Raw genomic sequence first — 25,355 nt, 5'->3', positions numbered from 1 at the left:
ATTGTTGACGTTGCTTTGTTGTTGGATAGGACAGAGAGAAATGGAGAGAGGAGGGGAAGACAGAGAGAGAGGGGAGAGAAAGATAGACACTTGCAGACCTGCTTCACCGCCCGTGAAGCGACTCCCCTGCAGGTGGGGAGCCGGGGGCTCAAACCGGGATCCTTACGCTGGTCCCTGCGCTTTGTGACACGTGCGCTTAACCCACTGCGCCACCGCCCGACTCCCTACTGCTTGATTTTATGGGAGATTGTTGTTAAAATTTTCATATGGCTCCAGCCGGGCGGGTTAGCTTCGCGGTGGTGAACAGAGACGCGGAGACAACGGCTGGGCAGGGAAGCTGTATTTCTTTATTCAGGAACAACGATTCATAAACTAAGACAAACTAATCACCAAACAGAACTCTGCTGTCTCTTTGCGGAGGCGCAAGCACTCTCTCTTACTCTGCAACTCAGGAACTCTCCAACTCTGGAACTCTGGAACTCTCGTACTGGGGAACCCTCTGAAACTCTTCCACTGTGGAACTCTCTCTCACTCTGTAACTCTGAAACTCTCGAACTCCGGAACTCAGGAACTCTCTCCCTTACTCTCGAACTCAGAAACTCTCGCACTCTCGAACTCAGGAACTCTCTGAAACTCTGGCACACTGGAACTCTCTCTTACTCTGTAACCCTGAAACTCTCGAACTCAGGAACTCAGGAACCCTTCCACTCTGGCACTGTCGAACTCTCGGACTCAGGAACCCTCTCTCGGGGTTCCTTGGGGCGGGGCCAAGCAGGCCCGCGAAATTAACAGGACTCATCCAATTCTCTTGGCGGGGGAGGGCTAGAACAAACCAATGTAAAGCATACGACAGGAGATGATATTTATTTTGATGCAGATATATTCCTTGCATATTAACTAGAGGGATTAAACAAACAAAGACGAACAAGGGAGAGAGAATGAACCAGAGGGGCGTACTCTGCACTTGCAAGACCAGGAACCAGACTGGAGACTAGGACTCTACCTGTTGTAAATGGGTTCTTATAATCCAGAAACTTGCACTGACTTCATGCGAATTGAACCCTTTGTGACTTGTCAGAGTTAGCTAGAGCATCTGCAGAACCCTCCCCTGACTTCCCCTTCTGGACACCCTGCCTTTCCTTGACTTTCCCTTTGAGCTGCGGTCACGCTGAGCCGTGAACTTGAAATCTTGACGACACTGGTGAACTTGGCTCTTTTTAGGCCTCTGTGATCTTTCTGGTAACCTTCCTGTTAACAGACTGCTTAAGTTTCTTTCTTCCTTTCCTTTTCTGGTAGAGGGATGTGCCGTCCTCCTAACATTCGCTCTACAGACATTTTGCCAGAGTTGCTCTAGTCCCAGATGTCTTTGTGTCTGATAGGCATTTTCTTCACAGACTGGGAGGTGGTACCATAGCTAAAGTGATTTCTGCTGTAGTTGCTTGATTTTTCCAATCCCAGCGGCGCTACCTAAGGGTTCCCGTTTCTTCCCATTGTCATCTACTCTCTCCACTTGCTGCTGTTGTGGGGGATAGTCATCCTTTTGGGCAGACAGACAGACAGCTTGTGGTGGTGACAGACACTTTTTCATGGTGGTGTTGAATGTCATTGCCAAATGCAAGGCCTCAAGGCTCTCTCTTGGCTGCTTTCCTATAAGTTTTTTTTTTTTTTTTTGCCTCCAGGGTTATCGCTGGGGCATGGTGCCTGCATTACAAATACACTGCTCCTGGAGGCCATTTTCCCCATTTTGTTGCCCTTGTCGTTGGGCTTGTTGTAGTTTTAATGTTATTGTCATAGCTGTTGTTGTTGTATAGGACAGAGAGAAATTGAGAGAGAAAGGGAAGACAGAGAGGAGAGAGAAAGACAGACACCTGTAGATCTGCTTCACCACTTGCAAAGTGACCCCTTGTAGGTGGGGAACCTGGGGCTTGAACCGGGATTCTTACTCCAGTCCTTGAGCTTTGCCCCATATGTGCTTAACCCGCTGCGTTACCGCCCAGCTCCCTTTCCTATGAGTTTTATCGTTTCAGCTCGAACATTGAAGTCTCTGCTCCATTGCTGGACTGAGTATCTGTATATCTAACCACCCAACTTCATTCTTTGGCGTGTAGTTACCCTGTCTTCCCAGCACCATCTGCTGAAACCATTGCTTTTCTAGATTGACTTTAGTAAGAGCTTGGCTTTCCTTGTTTCAGTTATTACCTACCAGCATACTATCTTCTAATATCAGTCAAGCCTTCTAACAGAAGTGCCCATGGGAAATATACACATAGGGGCCGGGTGGTGGTGTGCTCACTTGAATGCACAGGTTAAAAGTGCACCAGGACCCAAGTTCAACCCCCCAGCCCCTACCTGCAGGGGGAAGCTTTGTGATTGCTCAAGCAGGGCTGCAGGTGTCTCTGTTTTTCTCTCCCTCTCTATCTCTCCTTCCATCTGTTTCTTTCTGTCTCTATCCAGTAAATAATATATATATATATATATTTTTTTTTTAAAAAAGTAAAGAAAATATACATGCACAGGTGAGGGAGATAGCGTAATGGTTCTGCAAAAAAGACTTTCATGCCTGAGGCTCCAAAGCCGCGGTTGACCACCGTAAGCCAGAGATAAGCAGTGCTTTGGTCTCTTTCTATCTTTCACTCTTCCTCTATCTCTCTCATTAAAATAAAACAGATAGAGTATATATATTTTTAAAAAAAAAGGAAAGAAAATACACCCACACTATTAAGTCATCAAAGTAGTGGAGGGATCAGTAAGCCTTGCTTTTCATAGTGGGAGCTTTCTCCAAGGAAACAAGCAAAGCACTGGACTTGACTTTCTTTAGATAAACTAACACATTGATGAAAGCGGTTTGATCACGGGACATTTTCTCACACCTTCCTGAAAGGTGTACTTGTCCCCAGTGAACACTAAGTGGGTGTGTCTGTTTCGGTTCCAGGCTTGGAAGAGGAGATGGTTCGTGCTTCGCAGTGGCCGTCTAACGGGGGACCCGGATGTCTTAGAATACTACAAAAATGATCATGCCAAGAAGCCCATTCGTATTATCGATTTGAATCTCTGCCAGCAAGTCGACGCCGGACTGACGTTCAACAAGAAGGAGTTTGAAAACAGCTACATCTTTGACATCAACACCATCGACCGGATCTTCTACCTGGTGGCGGACAGTGAAGAGGAGATGAATAAGTGGGTCCGATGCATCTGTGATATTTGTGGGTTCAACCCTACAGAAGAAGGTACGGCCAAGGGTTTCTGGCTCACTCCCTGTCCTCTCTCTCTGATGCAGGTTTGGAACTGCCATAAATAAAGCTCTTTGTCCTCTGCACCGTACAACATGGGTTCTTCTAAAGGTCCCTGTGTGTATAGAAACGCTGAGCTTGCGGTTGAGCGGAGAGAGTTATGTTATCTGTTTTAGGGGGGAAGACTTCACTGTGGAGGAGCAGTGTCTGACCAAGATTCCAGAAGGAGGCGATGACAAGACGTCCTTGTTTAAGGACATTTATTGAGTTTTCCTAGAAATGGGAAGTCAGGCCAACTCTGGCTGATAACTGCTTCTGACTTATTAATATCTGCATTTTTATGTCTTTTAATTTTTTCTTGGCACTGTATTTAAACCCCTATTGAATTGCAGAGTTAAGAAATAGCCAAGAGGGGGCCAGGCAGTGGCATACCTGGTTAAACGCAAACACTATATAGTATGCAAGGACCCGGGTTCAAGCCCCTGGCCCCCACCTGCAGGGGGGAAAGCTTCATGAGTGGTGAAGCAGGTTTGCAGGTGTCTTTCTGTCTTTCTCCCTCTCTATCTCCCCCCCCCTCAATTTCTCTCTGCCTCCATCTGATAATAAATTAAATAAATAAATTTTTAAAAATTAACCAGTAAAGGGGAGTCGGGCTGTAGCGCAGCGGGTTAAGCGCAGGTGGCGCAAAGCACAAGGACCGGCATAAGGATCCCGGTTCGAACCCCGGCTCCCCACCTGCAGGGGAGTCGCTTCACAGGCGGTGAAGCAGGTCTGCAGGTGTCTATCTTTCTCTCCTCCTCTCTGTCTTCCCCTCCTCTCTCCATTTCTCTCTATCCTATCCAACAACAATAACAACAATAACTACAACAATAAAACAACAAGGGCAACAAAAGGGAATAAATAAATTAAAAAAAAAAAAAATTAACCAGTAAAAAAAAGAAATAGCCAAGAGAATAGCAATGTCTGCGGAGGAAAGTAGTCACACAGAATCTTGACTACCAAATAATCATTCTTAACATGGAGCTTCTAAAGAGAGCCTGAAAGGAATTTGGACAAAAAGAAGCATGTGGACCCTTCTAGGCAAAGGAGCCATGGAGAGATAGGACTCAAAGGGGGACTGAAATTCTACTTGACTGGGCGGCAGGGGGTGATAGCCACAAAGGAGAGTGGAGAGAGTGGCCGAGGGAGGGGAGTGTGTGTGTGTGTGTGTGTGTGTGTGTGTGTGTGTGTGTGTGTGTCCTGGCAAGAGCTGAGAGGTCTCCCAAGGAAGCTATAGGCTGGAGAGATAGCTCAACCTGTTAGAGCCCAGGACTTGCATGCCTGAGGCCCCAGAGACTAGGGATTCAATCCCCAGCACCACTCTAAGCCAGAGCTGAGCAGTGCCTCTCTCTCTTTCTCTTCCTCTCTCCCTCTCTCTCCATATTTATCTTTCCTACTAAGAGAGAGGAAATTCACCACCATTATTCCTCTTTGGCTGTCTTCATCCAGCTGTACTTCCTTTTGCCCTTCTCTGCATCATTCTGCTTCTTCTCCTCTTTGGACAACACTAGAAACTCTGTCAGGCAGGGACTTGCATCCAGGAATCAGAAAGATAAACCTGACGTCTGACCTTGCCATGGTCTTGATTATACATGCATTCGTGAGTAGGTATTTTCTTTTCTTTCTCTTTTAAAAATTTCCTAATTAATTAATTAGTTTGATGGAGACGGAGAAAAATCCAGGGGGAAGTAGGAGAGACACTTGCAGCCCTGCTTCATTTGTCATAAAGTCTCCCCTGCAGGTGGGGACCAGAGTCTTGAGCCCAGGTGCTTGCACATTGTAGCCTGTGCACTCAACCACCCGGCCCCAGGAGTATGCATTTTCAACGTCTCCATTACAAGCATTGCAACCTTAACAAGGGCCGGGAAAAAAATTACATCAGCAATCCCACATCCAGTCTGGGATTGAAGAGAAACAGGAATCATCTCTCACTGGCTGAAATATACTGCTTCCCATCTGGCCATCAGCAGCCCTGGAAAAGGAGCCGGGATTGGGCCTCGGGCTGGAGAATCATCCAGAATTCAATCCGAGTGAGGGCAGGAGGCAGCTAATCAAGTCAGGTATATAGATCTCATGATTCAAGGCCTTAAGAGAATTGAGTTGCTTTGTGCAGCCAATGTTTTGTTGATGGGGGCAGGGAGGGGGGCTGTAGTTTCTTTAAAAATTTTTTTAAAAGCTTTTATTTATTAATGAGAAATACAGGAAGGGAGAGAGAAAGAACTAGATATCACGCTGGTACATGTGCTGCCGGGGATTGAACTAAGGACCCCACGCTTGAGAGTCCAATGTTTTATCCACTGTGCCACCTCCTAGACCACTCTTTTTTTATTTTTATTTTGCCTCCAGGGTTATTGCTGGGGCTTGGTGTCAGTGCCGGCGCTATGAATCCACAGCTCCTGGCGGCCTTTTTTTTTTTTTTTTTTTTTTCATTTTATTGGATAGGACAGAGAGAAAGTGAGAGAGGAGGAGGAGATAGAGAGGGAGAGAGAAAGACACCTGCAGAGCTGTTTTGCAGCTTGTGAAACGTCCTCTCTGAAGGTGGGGAGCCGGGTGCTCGAACCCGGATCCTTTCACCTAGTACTATGTGCACTTAACCAGGTGTGCCACTGCCTGGCCCTCAGACATTCTTCTTCTGACATCTTATTTATTTGTTTGTTTGTTTGTTTGTTGATCTATTTATTTATGATAAAGAGAGGAGTGAACCAGAGCATTAGTTGGTATGGGTGACACTAGAGGTTGAACCTAGGACATCATGCTTGAGGGCCCAGTACTTTCTCCACAGTGGCTGTGCTCCCCCCCAACCCCCAAGATGTTTAGCCTATCATTTTGAAGACTTGAATTTCTTGAGGTAGGGGTGGGGGGGAGACCAGTGGAAGAAGAGCAAAGTCTTATCAAGGAGCCACCAAAATATTTTACATGACTCTCTAATTTTAGCAAGACTAGAAAGAGGCTGTAACATCAACCACTGGATACCTTGTTTCATTTATGGTGAGTGACATTGGGAGATGCCTTTCAAAAGATCCATGCGCGGCGCAAAGACTCCCTCCCACCCCAGCTCGGAGCTTCATTTCACAGGGGACACATCAGAACCCCTTTGTTCCTTCCATGAATCCTCCCACCCACTTCATCTTCTCCTGCTTTGAGAAAACTCTTCCCACCAGCCACTCAGATCAGTCAGAGATGTTTTTGTTTTTGCCTTGATCTCTCCTGGAAGTCTATGCTCGTCTCCATTTCTGAAGAGTTGGCTTCAAACTGATAACACAAGCGTGTGTGTGTGTGTGTGTGTGTGTGTGTGTGTGTGTGTGTGTGTGTGTGTTCACTCTGCTTGGTTCAAGCTGGATGTGGGAAGGTTTAGACTATGTTTGTATAGTTCAGTCAGAGAAAATAACTCTCCCTCCTGAGAATAACTCCTTTTCTCTCGAAAACAAAGGAAAGGAGGTGAGCGGGGCAAAGTATGGCCTGTGTTTTGGTTCCAGGAACCCCTGAAAATGTTGTGACCATGTTATTCCCACTGGCCCAGGTGGACAAGGCTGTTATTGAGTCCTGGGCATCCTGGCCGGCGGCCCTCCATGGCTCAGAGTGTGTGTGATTCCCCTCAAGGCTTTTATTTAGAAGGTTGCAGAGGAGAGATCCAGTCCTTTTGTTTGTCTTGGAAGCACGAAGATTTATTTTTGTTTCTGCACTGAGGCAGAAGTCGTTAAGTCTGCTCACCCAGGGCCAAGAAACACAGCCCTTGGGCTGGCCTCAGCTGGCGGACTGGCCGCAAAGGCTCCTGGTTGGGGTCAGGCTCCAGGTCCGTAACTGACCTCCTATCAATTGGGCCACGTTGCTCAAAAAGCCCAGCAAAAATGGTTTTTGGATTTTCTGGGTTTTGCTTCTTGCATCAAGCATGTGAATTTACTGCTCCAGGCCACTTTTTTTTTTTTAAAGAGGCAGAAAGAGGGAGAGATACCACAGTATCAGAGCTGCTTCTGGTGCCATCGTAGCTCTCAGGTGGTGCTGGGGTTCAAACCTGAGCCACATGCCTGGCTAGGAACATGCCTGACCTGCTGAACTATTTCTTTGGCCTGAAAGACTTTTTTTTTTTTTTTTGCCTCTAGGATTATCACTGGGGCTCAGTGCCTGCACTATGAATCCACTGCTCCTGGAGGCCGTATTTCCCCATTTTTGTTGCCCTTGTTGTTGTTATTGTTATTGCTGTTGTTGGATAGGACAGAGAGAAATGGAGAGAGGAGGGGAAGACAGACGGGAAAGAAAGATAGACACCTGCAGACCTGCTTCACTGCCTGTGACCCCCCTGCAGGTGGGGAGCTGAGGGCTCGAGTCAGGATCCCTTCACGGGTCCTTGCACTTCGCACCATGTGTACTTAACCCACTGCGCTACCACCCAGCCCCCCGAAAGACAGGTTTTAAGTGTACAATTCAAGATGGTTTTCTGTGTCAAGCCTGGGAGCTACTTCAGTGGGTGAATGCATGTGTTACCATGTGTGAGGCTTTGTGTTCTACACCTGCTACCACGTGTGAGATCTGTGCATGAGGCGGGAGTAGAGAGGGGCTGCATGCATGGTAGAGTGTTGGTGTGGTCTCTCTTGCCTCTGTCTCGTCTCTCTAAGGTTATTACAATTTCAAAACATAGGCCAGGGATTGTTGAGTATCACAGATGAACAAGGCCTTTAATCCCTGTGTATGTCCCCACCCACCACCACCACAGATACATGGTTTTATAGATGCATATTTTTATTTTTACTTTTTGCTTCCAGGGTTACTGCTGGGGCTTGGTGCCAGCACTAGAATCCACTGCTCCTGGCAGCCTTTGTTTTTTTCTTTCCATTTGACTGAATAGGACAGAGAGAAATAGAAAGGCAGACTCCTGCAGACCTGCTTCACCTCTCATGAAGCATCCCTCTGGCAGGTGGGGAGCCAGGCGCTCCAATTGGGTTCCTTGTGTGAGTCCTTGCACTTCATACTATGTGCGCTTAACCTGGTGAGCCACTGCCAAGGTCCCTGGATCTATCTCTGACCTCTGTCTACAAATAGAAATAGACCCTGTGCAGCCTAGGCTCAAATGGAGATGGAACCCCCTCCCACCCCACATCCCCTAGAGGCTGTCAGTGCTTATTCCTAGTTTAAAAAACAAACAAACAAAAAAATACTGCTAAAATCTAATTTTGGGAGATTTCTTATATTTATTTTGCCTGAACTTGAACTACATACACATCAAAACTGCTGATCTGTTTGAATGTCAGTGGACCTTTGGGCTGACTCCAGATTTTAGTTAATTCTACTTTGTGTTGACCAAAGCAGCAGAGTGCTCAGGCAGGTGGAAGTGCTGGGGACTGAACCTGGGATGTTCGAGTCCTGTGCTCAAACACTGAGCTGTCTCTTAGTCCTGACCACATTTAAACGCAGGACAGGATGTTAGCAGTCACAAAGTCAGAGCCTATGTTGTCAACTTTGGTATTTCCTACATTAGCAATAACTAAAAATGTCAAGTGGCTCCCTTGGTTTATGCTTTTATACCATTTTGTTACTTTAAAAATGTTTGTAAGGGGTAAATAGCATAATGGTTATACAAAGAAACGCTCATGCCTGAGGCTCATAAGTCCCAGGTTCAATCCCCTGAACCACCATAAACCAGAGCTGAGCAGTGCTTTGGTAAGAAAGGGGAAGGGAAAAAAAAAAAGGTGAAATAGATACATATACATTCCTAAATTACAATATTGTAAATCTGTGTTAAATTAAGATCGTTTTTAATTTAGGGGAGAAAACACTCAAAAGAAAGAAAAGAAAGCAGAATGTTTATATTGAATATTTAGAGACAGGATTTGGGGACCTGTGCTTCTGTGTTGATTTTGGCTCCAAAAAAGAGTAAAAAAAACTGTGCATTAAACTAGAGATCACTGATCTAATGAATGGTCTAAGCAGGCAGAGCTAGTCGATAGGGATACAGAGATTGAAACCCAGGCTCACCAGCTGCCTAAGTGAGGATGACCATCTAAGTATTAGCTTCACTCCTGACAGTGTTTTCAGGCATTTCTAGTTGCACAAGCAACAAAAGCACAGATTGCTACTTCTGTTTGTTTGTTTGTTTTTGGCCGGTACAGTGGAAATTTTTCACTCAGTGTACAAATGTGATCAGAACCTGTGGAAACCTCAAAGGGGAGGGGAATAAACACCCTGCTTTTTGTGCACAAAGGATTCATTGAAGAGCCTTCTATCCACCGTCAATGTGTAGCAAGAAACCAGTGGTTCTCAGTAGCCTGGGAATTGGTGCAGTGGGTAAAGCAGTGAAGTCTTAGGCATGAGGTCCTGAGTTTGATCCCCAGCATCACATGTGCCAGAACAATGCTCTGTTTCTCTCCTTCTTTCTTAGGTTAATAAGCAAACCTTTTTTTTTCTTTAAAGAAATCAGTGGCTCTCAAACATGGATCTTAAAAAATTATTGAAGAAACCTCAAATGGTTAACATATGTCAATAACAAATAACATTTGGTGTGAGAGAAATCATATCAGAAAATTTAAATCAAGACTTACTGATTCATCATTAAAAATAATAAGTGTAATATTTGTTTGTTAAGACATTTTTTTAAATAAAAACTACATTCTGGGGCTGAGGAGACAGCATAATAGTTATGCAGAAAACTTTCATGCCTGAGGCTCTGAGGATTCAGGTTCAATCCCCAGCACCACCATAAACCAGAGCTGAGCAGTGCTGTGGGCTCTCTCTCTCTCTCTCCCCCCCTACTCTCTATCCGTCTATCTTTCTCTCTGTGTCTTTCTCTCATTAAAATAAAGTAAATAAAATATTTAAAAAACTACATTCTACAAATTAGAAACAATACCACCTAGTCACCAGGCATCCATATATTATCTGTGGCACTCCTGTAATCTACTTCTCTTCACTGAAAGCTCCTTAACATTTTCCTTGGCAGCACTTATTAGCTTTTTAAGTCAAATTCAATTAAGAGTTTGCTCCAGCCCCTTATTAGCTCTCTAATGGGGGCTAATTATACTCTTCCTCTTTGTGCCTTTTGAATTAAGAGACAGGAAATAACTTCACACACAGAGAAGCAAGCCCCTTAGACTGATGTTGGGTTCTCAGAAACACGACACCAGCGTGACTTAGTCCTAAGGGGTGTGAGAAAGCAGCATGGTGTACTCAGTGACTTCCAGGGCAGACTGGGGGTGAATTGTGTCTTCAGAAATTTCTCCTCCTCCTCCTTTAATAAAAGTACTGTTTTGGGAGTCGGGCAGTAGCACAGCGGGTTACGCGTACAGGTGGCACGAAACGCAAGGACTGGAGGAAGGATCCCGGTTCGAGCCCCCTGGCCCCCCTACCTGCAAGGGAGTCACTTCACAGGTGGTGAAGCAGGTCTGCAGGTGTCTAGCTTTCTCTCCCCCTCTCTGTCTTCCCCTCCTCTCTCCATTTCTCTCTGTCCTATCCAACAATGACAACATCAATAGCAACAACAATAATAACTACAACAACAATAAAAAAGGGCAAAAAAAGGGAAAATAAATTAATTTTAAAAGTACTTATTTTATTATTATTATTATTTATTTTATTGGACAGAAACAGAGAAAGAAGGGGAAGAAACAGAGATGGAAGGGGAAGAGAGAGAAAGAGAGACACCTGCAGCACTGCTTCACCACGACATGAAGCTTCACCTCCTGTAGGTGGGGACCAGGGGCTTGAGCCCTCGATCCTTGCACACGGTGACATCTGTGCTTAGCCAGGTCCACCACCACCTAGCCCCTGAGAAATGTCTTTCAGGAGCTTTAGCCAGTAATTTTGTGCTCGAGAATTTGTAGACCTTGCAATGCTTGTGCTATAATTTGCAGAACTGTGTGTGTGTGCGTGTGCGGATGTGTGTCTAAGGATGTATACATAAGTATATTCAAATGGTCATGAGCAAAGTAGTCTCCAAGGTAAAGCATTGACGATGGGGCATGCTCTGAGCTCAGGGGCAGAGCAAGCGGCCTCTTCCCCTGTGACAGCTTTGTTTACACCACTCTTGGAATGGTTGGGTTGCTTCTCCACCACCACCACGCCCGCCCCCCACAGTAGGAGTCTTCTCTCATCAGCCGGAAGTTTTCTTTGCTTTGTGCCTTATATTGTGAACAGGATATTCAAAGGGAGTTGGAGGGCAGGAGATAGTTTGTTTTTTTAATTACTCTATTGGGGGATTAATGTTTTAAAGTTGGCGGTCAATACAAAAGTTTTTATGTGCATAACATACAACCCCCACTAGGCCCTCTGCTATCATGTTCCGGGACCTGAACCCCTCCACCCCACTCCCCACCCCAAAGTCCTTTACTTTGGTGCAACACACCAGCTCCAGTCCAAGTTCTGCTGAGTGTTTTCTCTTCTGGTCTTGTTTTTCAACTTCTGCCTGTGAGTGACATCATCCCATATTCATCCTTCTGTTTCTGACTTAATCTCATTTAACATGATTCCTTCAATTTCCATCCAGGATGGACTGAAAAAGGTGAGATCACCATTTTTGACAGCTGAGTAGTTTTCCATTGTGTATATAAACCACAACTTGCTCAGCCATTCATCTGTTGTTGGACACCTGGGTTGCTTCCAGGTTTTGGCTATTACAACTTGTGCTGCTATGGACATAGGTGTACACAGATCTCTTTGAATGGGTGTTGGGCTCCATAGGCTATATCCCCAGGAGAGGAATTGCAGGATCATAGGGGAGGTCCACTTCTAGCCTTCTGAGAGTTCTTCAAACTGCTCTCCACGGAGGTTGGACCAATTTACATTCCCACCAGCAGTGCAGGAGGGTTCCTTTGTTCCCACAACCTCTATAGGAGCTAGTTTACCCAGTAGATTACACACATGGCTTTCATGATTGAGACCCTGGGTTCAAGCCCATGGTACTGGGATTTGAACGCATGGAGAGCGCTGGGGAGCTCCCGGATGGTGGATTGGTGCTGTGGTGAGAGATCCCTTCATCTGCCTATCTGTCTATCCTTCTGTCTTTCCCTAAGAGAGAGGCAGGCTGGGAGTATGGATCGACCTGTCAATGTCCATATTCAGCAGGGAAGCAATTACAGAAGCCAGACCTTCCACCTTCTGCATCCCATAATGACCCTGGGTCCATACTCCTAGAAGGATAAAGACTAGGAAAGCTATCAGGGGAGGGGAGGGGATGCAGAGTTCTGATGATGGGAATTTGTGTGGAGTTGTACCCCTCTCATCCTATTGTTTTGTCAATGTTTCCTTTTTATAAATAATTTTTTTAAAAGAATAGAATTTTTAAAAGGCCCAGGGAGGCTGCTCAGTTCTAGTCCCTAGATTTATTCTCAGCGCTGCATAAAAGTGGGGCAGGACCTTTGGCCGCCTAGCCTCCCTGCAGAAAAGTCATAGGGTCTTGCAGCTGCACCCTAGGCGGAAAGTAGGGGGCGACTCATCGTTCACAGGTGCAAGCAGTGGGAGGTTCCGATGGACTGGTCCCATTGTGTTAATAAAATGACCTCAGACCATCATAATTGTCTAGTGAGGTGATTTCTTTTCCCCTTCACTGAAAATGAATCACCCAGTTCATTTAGTATGTAGACATCAAGTTCAAAACAAACAAAAAATGGTAAAGGAACACTACCTATAGAAACAGCCATCTGGAAAAGTTATTTTGGGAGTTACAGTGGAAAGAACCAGAATCTATACCATTTCATCTGGTCACGTATTTCCTTCCTGTGCAGAATTCCGTTTTGATTTGGGCCGGAACTAGAAATTGAGTTGGATCATAGAGTCTGGTCGTGCTTCAGATTATAGAGGCCTAGAGATTTGTGTAAAATACCTTTGTGAGTAGAGCCCACGGCCTGCAAGCTGCTCTTTGAAAAGCAGATCTTTGTTGTAGTTTTCTTAAGGATAGTTTGTTTTATTTAGTAACAAAAAGAGAACCAAAGCATCACTTTGGGATAAAAGATGCCAGGAATCCTGGTGCCGTGATAAAGCTTTGGACTCTCAAGCATGAGGTCCCAAGTTCGATCCCCGGCAGCACATGTGCCAGAGTGATGTCTGGTTCTTTCTCTCTCCTCCTATCTTTCTCATAAATAAATAAAATCTTTTTAAAAAAAAAAAGATTCCAGGAATCAAATTCAGACCTCACACTTGTTCTGTGGTAATAGCTTCAGCTAAATCTGACTCCTGGCATTCTCTTACTTTTTTTTTTTAACTGTATTTATTTTAGGGAGAGGGTAGATAGCATAATGGTTATGCAAAAGATTCTCATGCCTGAGGTTCCAGAGTCCCAGGTTCAATCCCCTGAATTCACTTAACCAGGTGTGCCACCTCCTGACCCCTTACTTTTTTTTTTCTTGATAGGTGAAAAACAAAGTGAGAGAGGAAAGAGAGACAGAGGGAAGTAGAGACACCTGCAGCACATCTCCACCATTCATGAAGCTCGTCCCTGCAGGTGGAGACTGGGGTCTTGAACCCAGGTCCTAGCGCATGGTAACAAGTGCGCTCTACCAGATGCACCACCACCCAGCCTTCCTCGTGGTTCTCCTGACGTGGACAAACCCAAGCATTTATTCTGAATCACTGATTTACACATAGCACCTAAGTCCTTTTTAAGTAAATCTCTGTATATTTACAACCAGATCAGAACTGTAAAGTTTTCCACTACTTATAATAGACATAGATGTATAATATATTGATATAATACATATTATATTTTATATTATATTATATTATATTATATTATATTATATTATATTATATTATATTATATTATATTATATATTGGTATGATATATATTGAATATAATATAATACAATATATCAGTATAATAGACATCTACCTAGAAGAGATAGTTGTGAGTTCCCACTGAAATAGCAGGCATGTTATATAAATGTTCAAAAAGTCCTCCCTCTGCCATCTTTCATTAATTAATTAATTCTTTAAGCTCCTGACAGAAAGGGCTTGACCTTGTCCCATGAGCTGCTTGCTTAGCTGGGTTATGAAGATTTACCATTGTGTAGAGTGTTGAGAGCACATGTTACAATATGCAAAGACCTGGGTTCAAACCCCAAGTCCTCACCTGTATGGGTGAGGTAGTGAAGCAGTACTGCAAGTCTCCATCTCTCTCTCTCTCCCTCCCCTCTCAATTTCTCTTTGTCTCTATCCTAAATAAATAAATAAGATCACTTAAAAAAACAACAAGCTTGATCATTCTAATTAAAAGTAATAATAAAGTGACTTTTTTCTTCCCCATTACTGGGAGGGAAGAGAATCTGGAGAACACCCGAGGAAGTCCAACACTGTTTTCCTGACCTGAGAGGGAAGAGGAAAGAAGAGGCACACCTGGAAGTTGTAATAAGTGTAGGCGTGGCTTAGAAAGGAAGTGAAGGCAGGGCCTTAGAAGTGAATAAAAACGGAAATCAGCTTCCACATGGGGTCCGCCACCTTTGCCCAAATGGCCCAGGCACTTCTCTGGTGTGTGCCATTTCATTTTCCTGAGAAAAAGTTCAAAATATCTGGGGACAAGAGGGGTAGCCTGTGAGGAGTACTTTGTGGGGGGGCGGGGGGCAAAGGCCATTAACAATGGAATAAAGATCACTCATTTGAGTCTTCCAGATACTAAATAAATAAATAAATAAAATGTCATGGGACACACATTTCAGCTTAGCAGTTGAAAAAAAAAAAGACGATTATTGTGTTCTGTGGGACAAAATAAATGGAACTCGTGGTGATTATGCTTAGTGAGGTAAGTGAGGAAGTGATAGACAACTACCAGATGATTTTGCTCATGCGGGATATAGAGGATTGAAACACGTGAACTTGGAAAAAGTGTGCATGAGTACACATGCACATCACACACACACGCACATCACACACACACGCACACCACGCACACACACACCACACGCACACATACACACACACACACACGCGCACACACACGTCAACCCATATCTGCGACCTTGGGAGAGCTCTGGTGGTTACCACTGGAGGGGCTGCACAGGACTTTGGTGGCAGTGCTGATGTAGAATTATACCCCTATTATAATCTTGTAAATGACTAATGAAAAAAAAACTGAAGTGACCAACTTTTTAAAATAAATAATCTTAAAAGTTAGGCATGAGCTCGGCTCCCGTGTACTCAGGCTTGCTTCCCCACCTGGAAGAAACTGTCAGCCTTCACTGGCACCTCATCTCGGCCTCACCGATTTCTGGAGGAGCAGAGTCCATGTCGCAAGCACAAAGGTGAACGTGCCTTGCACATTTGAGGGTGAGCCTTGCTTTCATCTCGTCCAGACTGACCCAGGCTGAGAAAGTGCCAGTGTGTTTCTGTTGGAAGACAAAATGTCTCTGAGTGTCAGCACATCAGAGGCTCCAGGGAACAAAGGAGTTCAGGTCCGGTCAATAGTTTGTTTGTACCCATAGGTAAAGTCGGCAGATTGCTGTATTGAGCTACATTAATGGGTCACGCAGGCTTAGCGATTAGGATTTGAGCTTCGATGACTAGGAAGAGGGCTGAGGACACAAACTGAGTCGGTTTTATTGTGCATACATGGACATTTAAATTGAATAGGTAAAGACATTATCAAGGGGCCATGTGGTGGCTCAGCTGTATAAGTGCACACACCACAGTGTGCAAGGACCCAGGTTCAAGCCCCTAGTCCCCACCTGTAAGGGGGAAGCTTCACAAATGAAGGATCAGGGCTGTAGGTATCTCTCTGTCTCTCTCCCTCTCTGTCTCCCCACCCCCTCTCAATTTCTCTCTCTATCCAATAATCAGTCAATCAATAAATATTTTTTTAAAAGCCATCAAAAACAAGTGGGCTTTTTCTGTAGTGAATAGAAAAGACAGAGCTGACACAGCTCTCCCCTGGTGAACAAACAGGCCAAGGGACTTGTATTTTATTCTGTATGGCGTTAGACATATTAACTCCTTCTTCTGGTACATCTTAGCATCTTCTAGGCAGTGTTTTGTTCTGAAAAATCTGCCTCATCCAGCCTTATCTGTTGTGATGTAGATAAGCAACAGATCACCCATTCAGATGTGAGCTTGTACCTTCCTGTGGATTATTTATAACTTTGTCTTCCTAACTAGACTCCCAGAATGAGAATGCCTTTCGGCCTTTTTACGTTTACACTTGACAGTGGGTTTTTATTCCTGGGTTTTCAAATGATTTCATGCCACATCATTTCCATGGGTCTTCTCAGAACGCAGTATAGTTGCTTAATCAATTCTTTTTTTTATACTTGCTGACCCCTTGTGCAGGACAGTTCTACAGAAATTCACTCTGTGCCCAATGAGGCTTTGAGCTGAGTGAGGAGCAATGATGCCCTGAAACACTCTCCCTGAGTGGGAACAGAATTTATTTTCCCCAGCCCTGGAATTATGGAACTACCCCCTAGTCTACTGAGAACTAGAAAAAGAATGAATATTAAAATATATGTAGGAGGAAAAGGTGGCATGTCCAGTGGAGAAGCAATTACAGAAGCCAGAATTCCCACCTTCTGCTCCCCCCAAAAAAGAATTTTGGTCCATAGTCCCAGAGGGGGAGAAATGTTAGGGGAAGATGACCAGAGGACTCTGAACTCTAATTCCATCAAGACTCAGAGGGAGAAGAGGATAAAAGGCCGAAGTAGTAGTAGGTGTAGGTGTGACTTGGAAAGGAAAAGGAGTTGAGACTATGGGAAAAAAATGGGAATATTAGTTATCTCCTATCTGTGACCTTGGGAGAACTACTTTAGTTTCAAATGGAGGGAATAGGAACACAGAACTCTGACGGTGGGAATGGTATGGTGTTATACCCTTGTTATCTTACAGTTTTGCAAGTCAGTATTCAGTCACTAATAACTTTAAAATAGAAGAGGTGACCCTGCCATCCCCAACCCTGTGACCTCAGAGATGCCACAGGATAACTTGGCTCTTCTTGGAGGGGTGGCTTGTTTACTGTCATGGGGAGAATCTTTGAAAGAGAGAAAACGCACTCCTCTTTCCTAGAAACCCAGCCCTCTATGATGTCACCATCTGGGCCATGTTATTTTTCGAGTGGCATTGTGCTGGTTGATGCTGTTTTCGTGTCTTTGAACCTGCCAGTAGCTTCGCCAGTGGCTTTGCTGGCAGTTTAGATGAAGACGACCAGCGTGCCAGGGGCACTCACCCTTCTACTTTGGTGCTGCAGATCCTGGGAAGCCCCCGGGCAGCTCCTTACAAGCTCCAGTGGATTTGCCGTTACCTGTGAGCACAGTTCCACCACCCCTGCAGGTGGACGCCTCTTCCACGGCTGCCCCGCCTCCATACCAGTTCATCAGCTCACCACCACACCTGGAAACGCTTGGCCTCCAGGAAGACCCTCAAGACTACCTCTTGCTCATCAACTGTCAAAGCAAGAAGCCTGAGCCTACCAGGTAACTGAGAACTCAGGTGTGTGTGTGTGTGTGTGTGTGTGTGTGTGTGTGTGTGTTTTCCAGAATCAGAGCCATCATCCTTCTAAATTGCTTTTACCCTTTTGCTTTTAACCCTTTGAAGACTTAACCATCTTTGGCATCTAACTCAGTCTTATATTGGGGGGTTTAGATTGTGCGCACACACACACTAATAATTCCTAGATTTTATTGAAGAAGCATAGTTCCCACCATCTTTGTCCAAGAACACTTGAACAGGAATTCCATCTCCTGTCTCACACGCTTCCTTACAGACAGACTCCCAGTGTTAACGCCCCATCCAGTTTCCCCGATTTATAATCGGTGTTCTTACTCCATTTCTTATGTGACCATAAACCAGCCAGGGGTCGTCTTTCGTTTCGGAAGAAGGGGAGGACTACCTGCTGCTGGAAGCCTTTGAAAGCAAAACGAATCCATTGCAGTGAGTGTGTTGTGGTTGCTTTGGGTCTGTGTGAGACTTTGATCATACAGGTAAAATTCCAATGTGGCAGATTCCCTGTGATGCCAGCAAATAAACACGGGTTTGTGAAGTGGCGTGAAGTCTAGCCTGCTACTCCGAGGTGAAACTCGCATCTCAATAGGTCGGTGGGGGAGGATTTGAACTCCACCTGCTTTTATTTTATTTTATAATTTATTTCTTTATTGGGGAATTAATGTTTTACATTCAACAGTACCACCTGCTTTGAGGGCAAAGACTTAGCAGCAAGGCAGAGCTTGGCCCAAACCCTGATGTCACAGAGTTCTGAGTACAAAGAAGCACACAGATGTGGTCCCAGATCTCTCAACAATCCTTTTCCAGAGCCTTGGTTTCCCTGCCCCCACAAGCCTATATCCTGAGCTGTAAGATAAAGTTTTAATTTGATCATTCTTGTCATTTGATGTCGCAGTTGAAACAGAGAAAAGTGAGAGTTGAGTGGAGAGTGGGGTGGTGTTTCACTAATTGAAGAGAAAGTTAGGGTCACGAGCCTGTCCGTCCATCATCAACAGCTGCGTGACAAATGTCATTAGTCACGTGCATGTTTATTATAATTTTTATAAGCTTTTTAAAAGTATTTTTATTTGTTTTTATTATTGGAGACAGAAAAATTGAGAGGGGAGGAGGAGATAGAGGGAAAGAGACAGAGAGACACTTGCAGCCCTTCTTCATCACTCGTGAGACTTTCCCCCTGCAGGTGGGGACCGGGGACTTGAACCTTTGTCCTCATGCACTGTGATGTGAGCACCTAGCGAGGCATGCCACCGCCTGGCCCCTTTACTATCATGATTTTGTAGTTTGGAAGCGGGGTGAACTGCATAATAAAAAGTTCTTTCTTTTTGCGGTCATCACTGGGGCTTCTTTGCTCTGGGCAGACCTTTTCCAGCTAGAAAGAAACAGAAGGAGAAACGCCATGACATCTGAGCTTCCCTCTGTGAGGTGGAGGCCAGGCTCCATCCTGGTGAGTTGTAGCTACAGCAGAGCAAGCACATTATCCAAGTGAGCTGTCTTGTTGGCCCTGAAAAAAAAATTTTTTTTTAAATTTTTTTATTAATTTTTTTATTTTTGAGAGAGATGCGGAGAGAGACACACACAGAGAAACACCAGAGTACTGCTCAGCTCTGGCTTATGGTGGTGTGGGGGATTGAACCTGGGACTTAGGAGCCTCAGGCATGAGAGTCTGTTTGCATAACCATTATGCTGTCACCCCCACCCAAAATATTTTAACAGTTAGAAGAAATGAAGGGTTATTTTTACAAGGAGAAAAGATGTTTTTGTCTAGAATAAACTGACCATTTACTGGGTTCAGTTCCTACAAAGCATGCATTGATAAATGTTTACATAGTTTGTGTTAAAACCAACAAAATAGTTCCCCTGACCCCTTTCTCTGAGGGAATAGCAGCAGCTTATAGACTTTGAAGAAACAAAAGATGAGAGGATGGGTTTCTGTATATTTGTTGTAATGGGATTTTACCTGTAAGGAGGAAAAATCCTTTTTTTTCCCCCTATAAATCGACACTTAGTTCATAATACCCAAATCTAACCTGATCTTGCTTGTTTGTTGTGAGCATCTCAAGTCACACACTCGCAACGTTGCCCCTTGCTACTGCTAACTGAGGTTCCAGCTTCCCAGGGATTCACAGTTCTTTTTTCAGATATAGCTTTCAAAAGGCCAGAAGCAAAATGGCTGTTTTTAGTGCATTTTTTAAAAGTAGATGATCTTATTTATTTGTTATTGGGTAGAGACAAAGAGAAGTGACTCAGGAGGGGGTATAGTAGATAAAGCATTGGACTCTGAAACATGAAGTCCTGAGTTCAATCCTTGGCAGCACATGTACCAGAATGATGTCTGGTTCTTTCTCTCTCTCCTGTCTTTCTCACTAATAGCGAAATAAAATCTTTAAAATAAAAAAGAGGGAGACAGAGAGAAATTGAGAGGGGTGGGAGAGATGGAGAGGGAGAGACAGAGAGACACCTGCAGTACCGCTTCACTATTTGTGAAGCTTTCCCCCTGCAAGTGGGGACCAGGGTTTGAACCTTGGCCCTTGAATACTGTAATGTGTGTGCTTAACCAAGCGTGCCACTGCCTGGCCCCCATTTTCTTTTTCCATTGAACGCCTCCTGTCGATCTTGATGGTGTAGCAGAAATTCTGCCCGAATCCGATCTCAGATATACTTTGACCTGTTATGGAAGTGACAGATATATACTAAGCTCCTGTCCTACTCTTCACCTGCTAATTTGCCAGGCTAAAGAACCAGACCACTCATGTGTGACGAAAGCCCCTCACACTCTCATCTCCACAGTTCTTAGATAAGTTCTTGGAGACGTCCAAACATTGAGCCTTAGGTGTCACTAGGGGGAAGGCAGGAGCTGGGCTGTGGCCCTGTAGATCTTGTTCATCCCAGAAGACAGCTCAGACAGACGTGTGTTCCTGTAGAAAACCCGTAGTGCCCCAGGTTGGGAGAAACACCAGTCAGGGTCCTCACAGTAGCCACATTGTTCCCCTGTAGCTGTTTTCCACGAGACGAGAAATCGCTTGGTCTCTCACAGAGAAACCATGAGAAATCATATTTGATTTTCTCTCCACTGCAGTACAAGTTAGCCAAGAGCTGGGACTGTGCTGTTCACTCATTCCACATCTGGCTTCTCTTAACTCACGTGTTTGAATGAAATAAAATGCACATTTTGGAATGGGGGGGTGTTAGAAGTTTCTGGAAGGGATCGTGTAAGTGTTTTGTTTTTTAAAGATGGAAGGTGAGAAGCTTCATAGGTGGGAAAGGATTGGAACTCCACTTGGCTTGTGAGAGGAATTTGATACTCATTCATGAAATTCAGTCCCACTCGGGACAGAAGAGGAGAGAATTGGCATGATGGAAGGGAGATGTTAAAGAGAAGAGAGAACTTTGGAGACGAGGGTCTGGTTGAGGAAGGGAATAGTAGACGTGAGATAGGACATAGGGGCTGGCCTTACCTGGGTGCGTGTCTGCTTCACGTGCCGTGCTGCCCAGCCCCCCACATGGGAGTTCTGCATCACTGAGGGAAAACTTCAGTGCTAGGGTTTCTTGTTGTCCCTGGGGCTCTGTATTGGCACTACGAATCCACTGCTCCTGGCAGACATTTTTCCCCCCATTTTATTGGACAGGGCAGAGAGAAGTTGAAAGAGGAGGGGAAAGTTGAGAGGGAGAGAAAGAGACACCTGCAGACCTGCTTCACCACTCATGAAGCCTCCTTTTGCATGCGGGGAACAGGGGCTCGAACCCTGATCCTTGCACTTAGAACTATGAGCACTTGACTGGGTGCACCACCACCTGGCCCTCTTAGTGCTGTGGTTTCTCCCCATCTCTACCTCTCTCTCTCTCTCTAACTGAGAAAGTTCCCCTCAGAGTAGTGAAACTTAAGTGATAGCCAATTAAAAAAAAAAGAAGAAGACAGGACACAGGAAAGGGAGCCAGTTATTTCTTCACAGCTTCAGTGCCCTGTGGAGTCATTTGTGGCCTTCTTGTACCTCCCTTGGTCTTGGCAGGCCATTAATGGGGTTTCCTCTGAGAAGGTTAATGCTTTGAAAACTGTGCCGTCAAGATATTGATCCTTGAGCCGCAATGCAGTGTGGTCCCATGCACAGATGCACAGAGGGGAGAAGGGAGGAATTAGAAGAGGGATGTGGTGGTGCACCAGGTTAAGCACACATAGTACGAAGCACAAGGACCCTGGTCCTATGGAATGGGAAAAAAAAATGGCCACCAAAAACAGTGGGTTCGTAGTGGCAGCACTGAGCCCCAGTGATAAGTCTGGAGGTAAAAAGAATAGGGCTGTGCACGTGTGTGTTTGTCGGGGTGGGGGTAGTCCTGTGGTGTAGACCTCAGGAGGACATGGACTTGAATCTGAATGCAGAGCATAGGAATGGAAGGGTAAGGGGGAGGCTGGAAGCTTAGGCAGGAAGAAGGGTTTTGTGCCTGAGTGATGGTGGAGATAGAAGAGAAAAAAGCAGAACAGACACTTGCAGAGCCCGGAGAAGCCGGAGAAAGACTTTTGCCTCTACACAGAAAGTTGGGAAGGTGGTCCGGGATGTGGCGCAGTGGATAAAGCATTGGACTCGCAAGCACGAGGTCCTGACTTCGATCCCTGGCAGCACATGTACCAGAGTGATATCTGGCTCTTCCTCTCTTTTGCTATCTTTTCTCATTAATGAATAAATAAAATCTTTAAAAGTAAAGAAAGCTAAGAGGTCCAAGATTTGGCCTTTTGGGCCAGTGAGATAGCTCACGTGGCAGAGTGCCTGCCTTGGTGTTTGTGCAAACCAGGCTCGAGCCCCCGGCACATCATCTGGGAATATCTCAGCACTTCTGTGCTGTGGTGTCTCTCCCTCTCTGTGTCTCTCGGTGTCCCTCTCTCAATGTGTATTTCCTTTTTAAACCCACATTGCTGGAATTGCTAGTGTTCGAGGTCCCAGATAGGCTAAAGAAATAAATAAGGAAATAAAAAGAGTTTGCCCTGTGTTGGTAGAGCATAGAACTTACATGTATGAGGTTCCAGGTTTGATCCTTGACACCGCATATGCCTGAATGCTGCTTGGTTCTACGAGAGAGAAGGAGGGAGAGAGAGAAGGGGAGAGGAAATTTGGTGTGGGAGAAGGAAGATCGAGGTTCACTGTGGATCTCTTGAGAGCAGAGCAGGAGAGACTCAGTGAGTAGACAGACACCCAATGCTAAATGTTACTAAGAACTCAGGGGTGATAAACTTTCAAGAAGACTGTCACAGCTATGTATTTTAAACATTGATGCCTCTGAGTCTTTCTGTCTCTCTCTTGCTTGTTAAATTAATATTTTCAAAAAGAGGGGAAAAACACTATTCTTAGAGAGCATCACTCTGACACTTTGCCAGGAAGCCAGCTTAGCACTGCACACTTGGAAGCCCGATACTTTGCCCATCTCCCTATCTAAGATATGCTTCTATTTCCATTTTCTCTCTCTCTTTTTTAAATTTATTACCTTTATTTATTTATTGGCTAGAGACAGTCATAAATCAAGAGAAAGGGAAGATAGAGAGGAAGACAGACAGAAACATCTGCAGCCCTGCTTCACCACTCACAAAGCTTTCCCCCCTGCAGGTGGGGACCAAGGGCTCGAACCCAGGTCCTTGTACATTGTAACATGTGCTCAACCAGGTGCAACACCACCTGGCCCCTCTTTTCACCAGAGCACTGTTCTGATCTGGCTTATGGTGGTGCCAGGTATCAAACCTGGGACCTTGGAGCCTCAGCCCATGGAATTCTTTTGCGTAACCACCATGCTATTTCTCTGACCTCATACTGTTTTTAGAGGAAGGGAGAGACACCACAGAACCATAGCTTCCCCTGAGCTGCGGCACTCACATGTCGGGGCATGGCAAGGCAGATGCCCTACCTAGTGAAATATTTCTTGGACCCATGTTACTTTGAAATTTTTAAATTCCTCAGAGCTTTGGACAGCGCCCATAGGAGGTCAGGGCATCCTGTTTAGCATTTAGGAAACACTAGCCTGCTAGCTTTGCTGTAGCTTCTTTCCAAAAGTTTGTTATATCACAAATTGTGAGGACTCAGAAGGAACCCAAAGCCCCAGACACACTCTACTGCGTCTACTGCAGGCCAACGATGGTCTGGAACTGGGTGATTCTGTGGCTTGCAGTTTCACCTTCTTGATAATGTTGACAAAATGTTTGCTAGAGAAACATTGATAGGAAAGAAGATAATGCAAAAGCTTTCAAGCTCTCACTTCCTTGTAGCTGACAACATTGAAGATATTCAAGCCTAGGTAAGCAGTAGACTGTGAGTGTCCGTGAATGACAAGTTTGCCGCAAGTTGGTTAAAGAGCAGCGCAGCTGCCAAGGAAGAAGCTGGGCTGGGAGCTCAGGACTTCCCTGCGTGAGGGTCCCGTTTGATCCCTGCCACCACTTGTGCTGTTGTGATACTCAGGCTTCTCTCTCTCTCTCTCTCTTTCCCACTCTCCCCCTCTCCCCTTCTCCCCCTCTCCCTCTCTCTCCCTCTCTCTCCCTCTCTCTCTCTCCCCTTCTCCCCCTCTCCCTCTCTCTCCCCTTCTCCCTCTCTCCCTCTCCCTCTCCTTCTCCCTCTCCCTCTCTCTCTCTCTCCCCTTCTCCCTCTCCCTCTCCCTCTCCCTCTCTCTCTCCCTCTCTCTCTCTCCCTCTTCCTCTCCCTCTCCCTCTCCCTCTCCCTCTCTCTCTCCCTCTCTCTCTCTCCCTCTTCCTCTCCCTCTCCCTCTCTCTCTCCCTCTCCCTTTCCTTTCCCCCCCTCATATTTTTGTCATTACTAAAACTTCACAGACTGACTTTTGTTAGATAGAAATAGCAGAGAGACAGAGAGATACCACAGCACCAGACTCAAACTGGGTGGCATGATTCGCAAAGCAGGTGCACTATCCAGGAGAGCTATTTTCCCAGCCTTCTCATGTGACCTAAGTATTATTATTTATTATTATTATTATTGTTATTTTATTTATTTATTTTTTTACCAGAGTACTACTCAACTCTGGCTTATGATGGTGCTAACCCTGGTGTTACCTTAGAGTCCACAAGTCTATTGCCCTACTGTTGGAGTTATATCCACAGCTCTCAATTAAGTCATACATCTTAAAGGAATAAGACAAAGAGCCGTGGACCAGCTCTGCCATCTATGTTGGCACAGTCCCTGCATGCTCCCTGAGGGAAATGCATTTTCCCATCACTGCACCTTCATTGTGCTGAGCCTGAGCGTCCCTCCCCCACCCCCATTCAAATACTCGAGGGATTGTGTTGGGGGGTGGGATAGATTGAATGGGTGGTGTTGGTCATGCAGGCGGCACCAGGCAGGAATTAGGGAGAACGCTTTGAGCGAGTTCCTGGTGGCGCTTTCGAGGCAATGTGTGCCTGGCGTGCAATCAGACAAACTCACAATCAGACAAACTGCAAGCTTTGAATCTTACAGATCACAGGGGGTGGGGGAAGTTGAATGGGAAAGGCCAGGCCTTCTGATCACTGAGATCGAGTGGACAAGGCCAGGCCTTCTAATCACTGAGATCGAGTGGGAAAGGCCAGGCCTTCTGATCACTGAGATCGAGTGGACAAGGCCAGGCCTTCGGATCACTGAGATCGAGTGGACAAGGCCAGGCCTTCTGATTCCTGAATTTCTGGAGCAGGTGGCTTGACAAAAACCTTGCCTTGTGTCTCC

General features: G+C 45.4%; 1 protein-coding gene across 6 annotated transcripts in view; it reads left to right on the top strand.

Annotated features, from left to right (window-relative positions):
- The window catches only part of GAB1 (GRB2 associated binding protein 1), a 144,300-nt gene that overhangs the window by 95,518 nt on the left and 23,427 nt on the right, over positions 1-25,355 (top strand). For all 6 annotated transcript variants that reach the window (XM_060179026.1, XM_060179027.1, XM_060179029.1 and 3 more), the window contains 2 exons: positions 2,933-3,227; positions 17,420-17,645. In XM_060179026.1, the coding sequence (XP_060035009.1) occupies positions 2,933-3,227; positions 17,420-17,645 (521 nt within the window). The remainder of the gene's footprint in view (positions 1-2,932; positions 3,228-17,419; positions 17,646-25,355) is intronic.

Source organism: Erinaceus europaeus, chromosome 19, assembly GCF_950295315.1.
Source record: "Erinaceus europaeus chromosome 19, mEriEur2.1, whole genome shotgun sequence".
NCBI lineage: Eukaryota > Metazoa > Chordata > Mammalia > Eulipotyphla > Erinaceidae > Erinaceus > Erinaceus europaeus.
The sequence above is the reverse complement of the archived record's forward strand: the minus strand, read 5'-3'. Positions and strand labels throughout refer to the sequence as shown.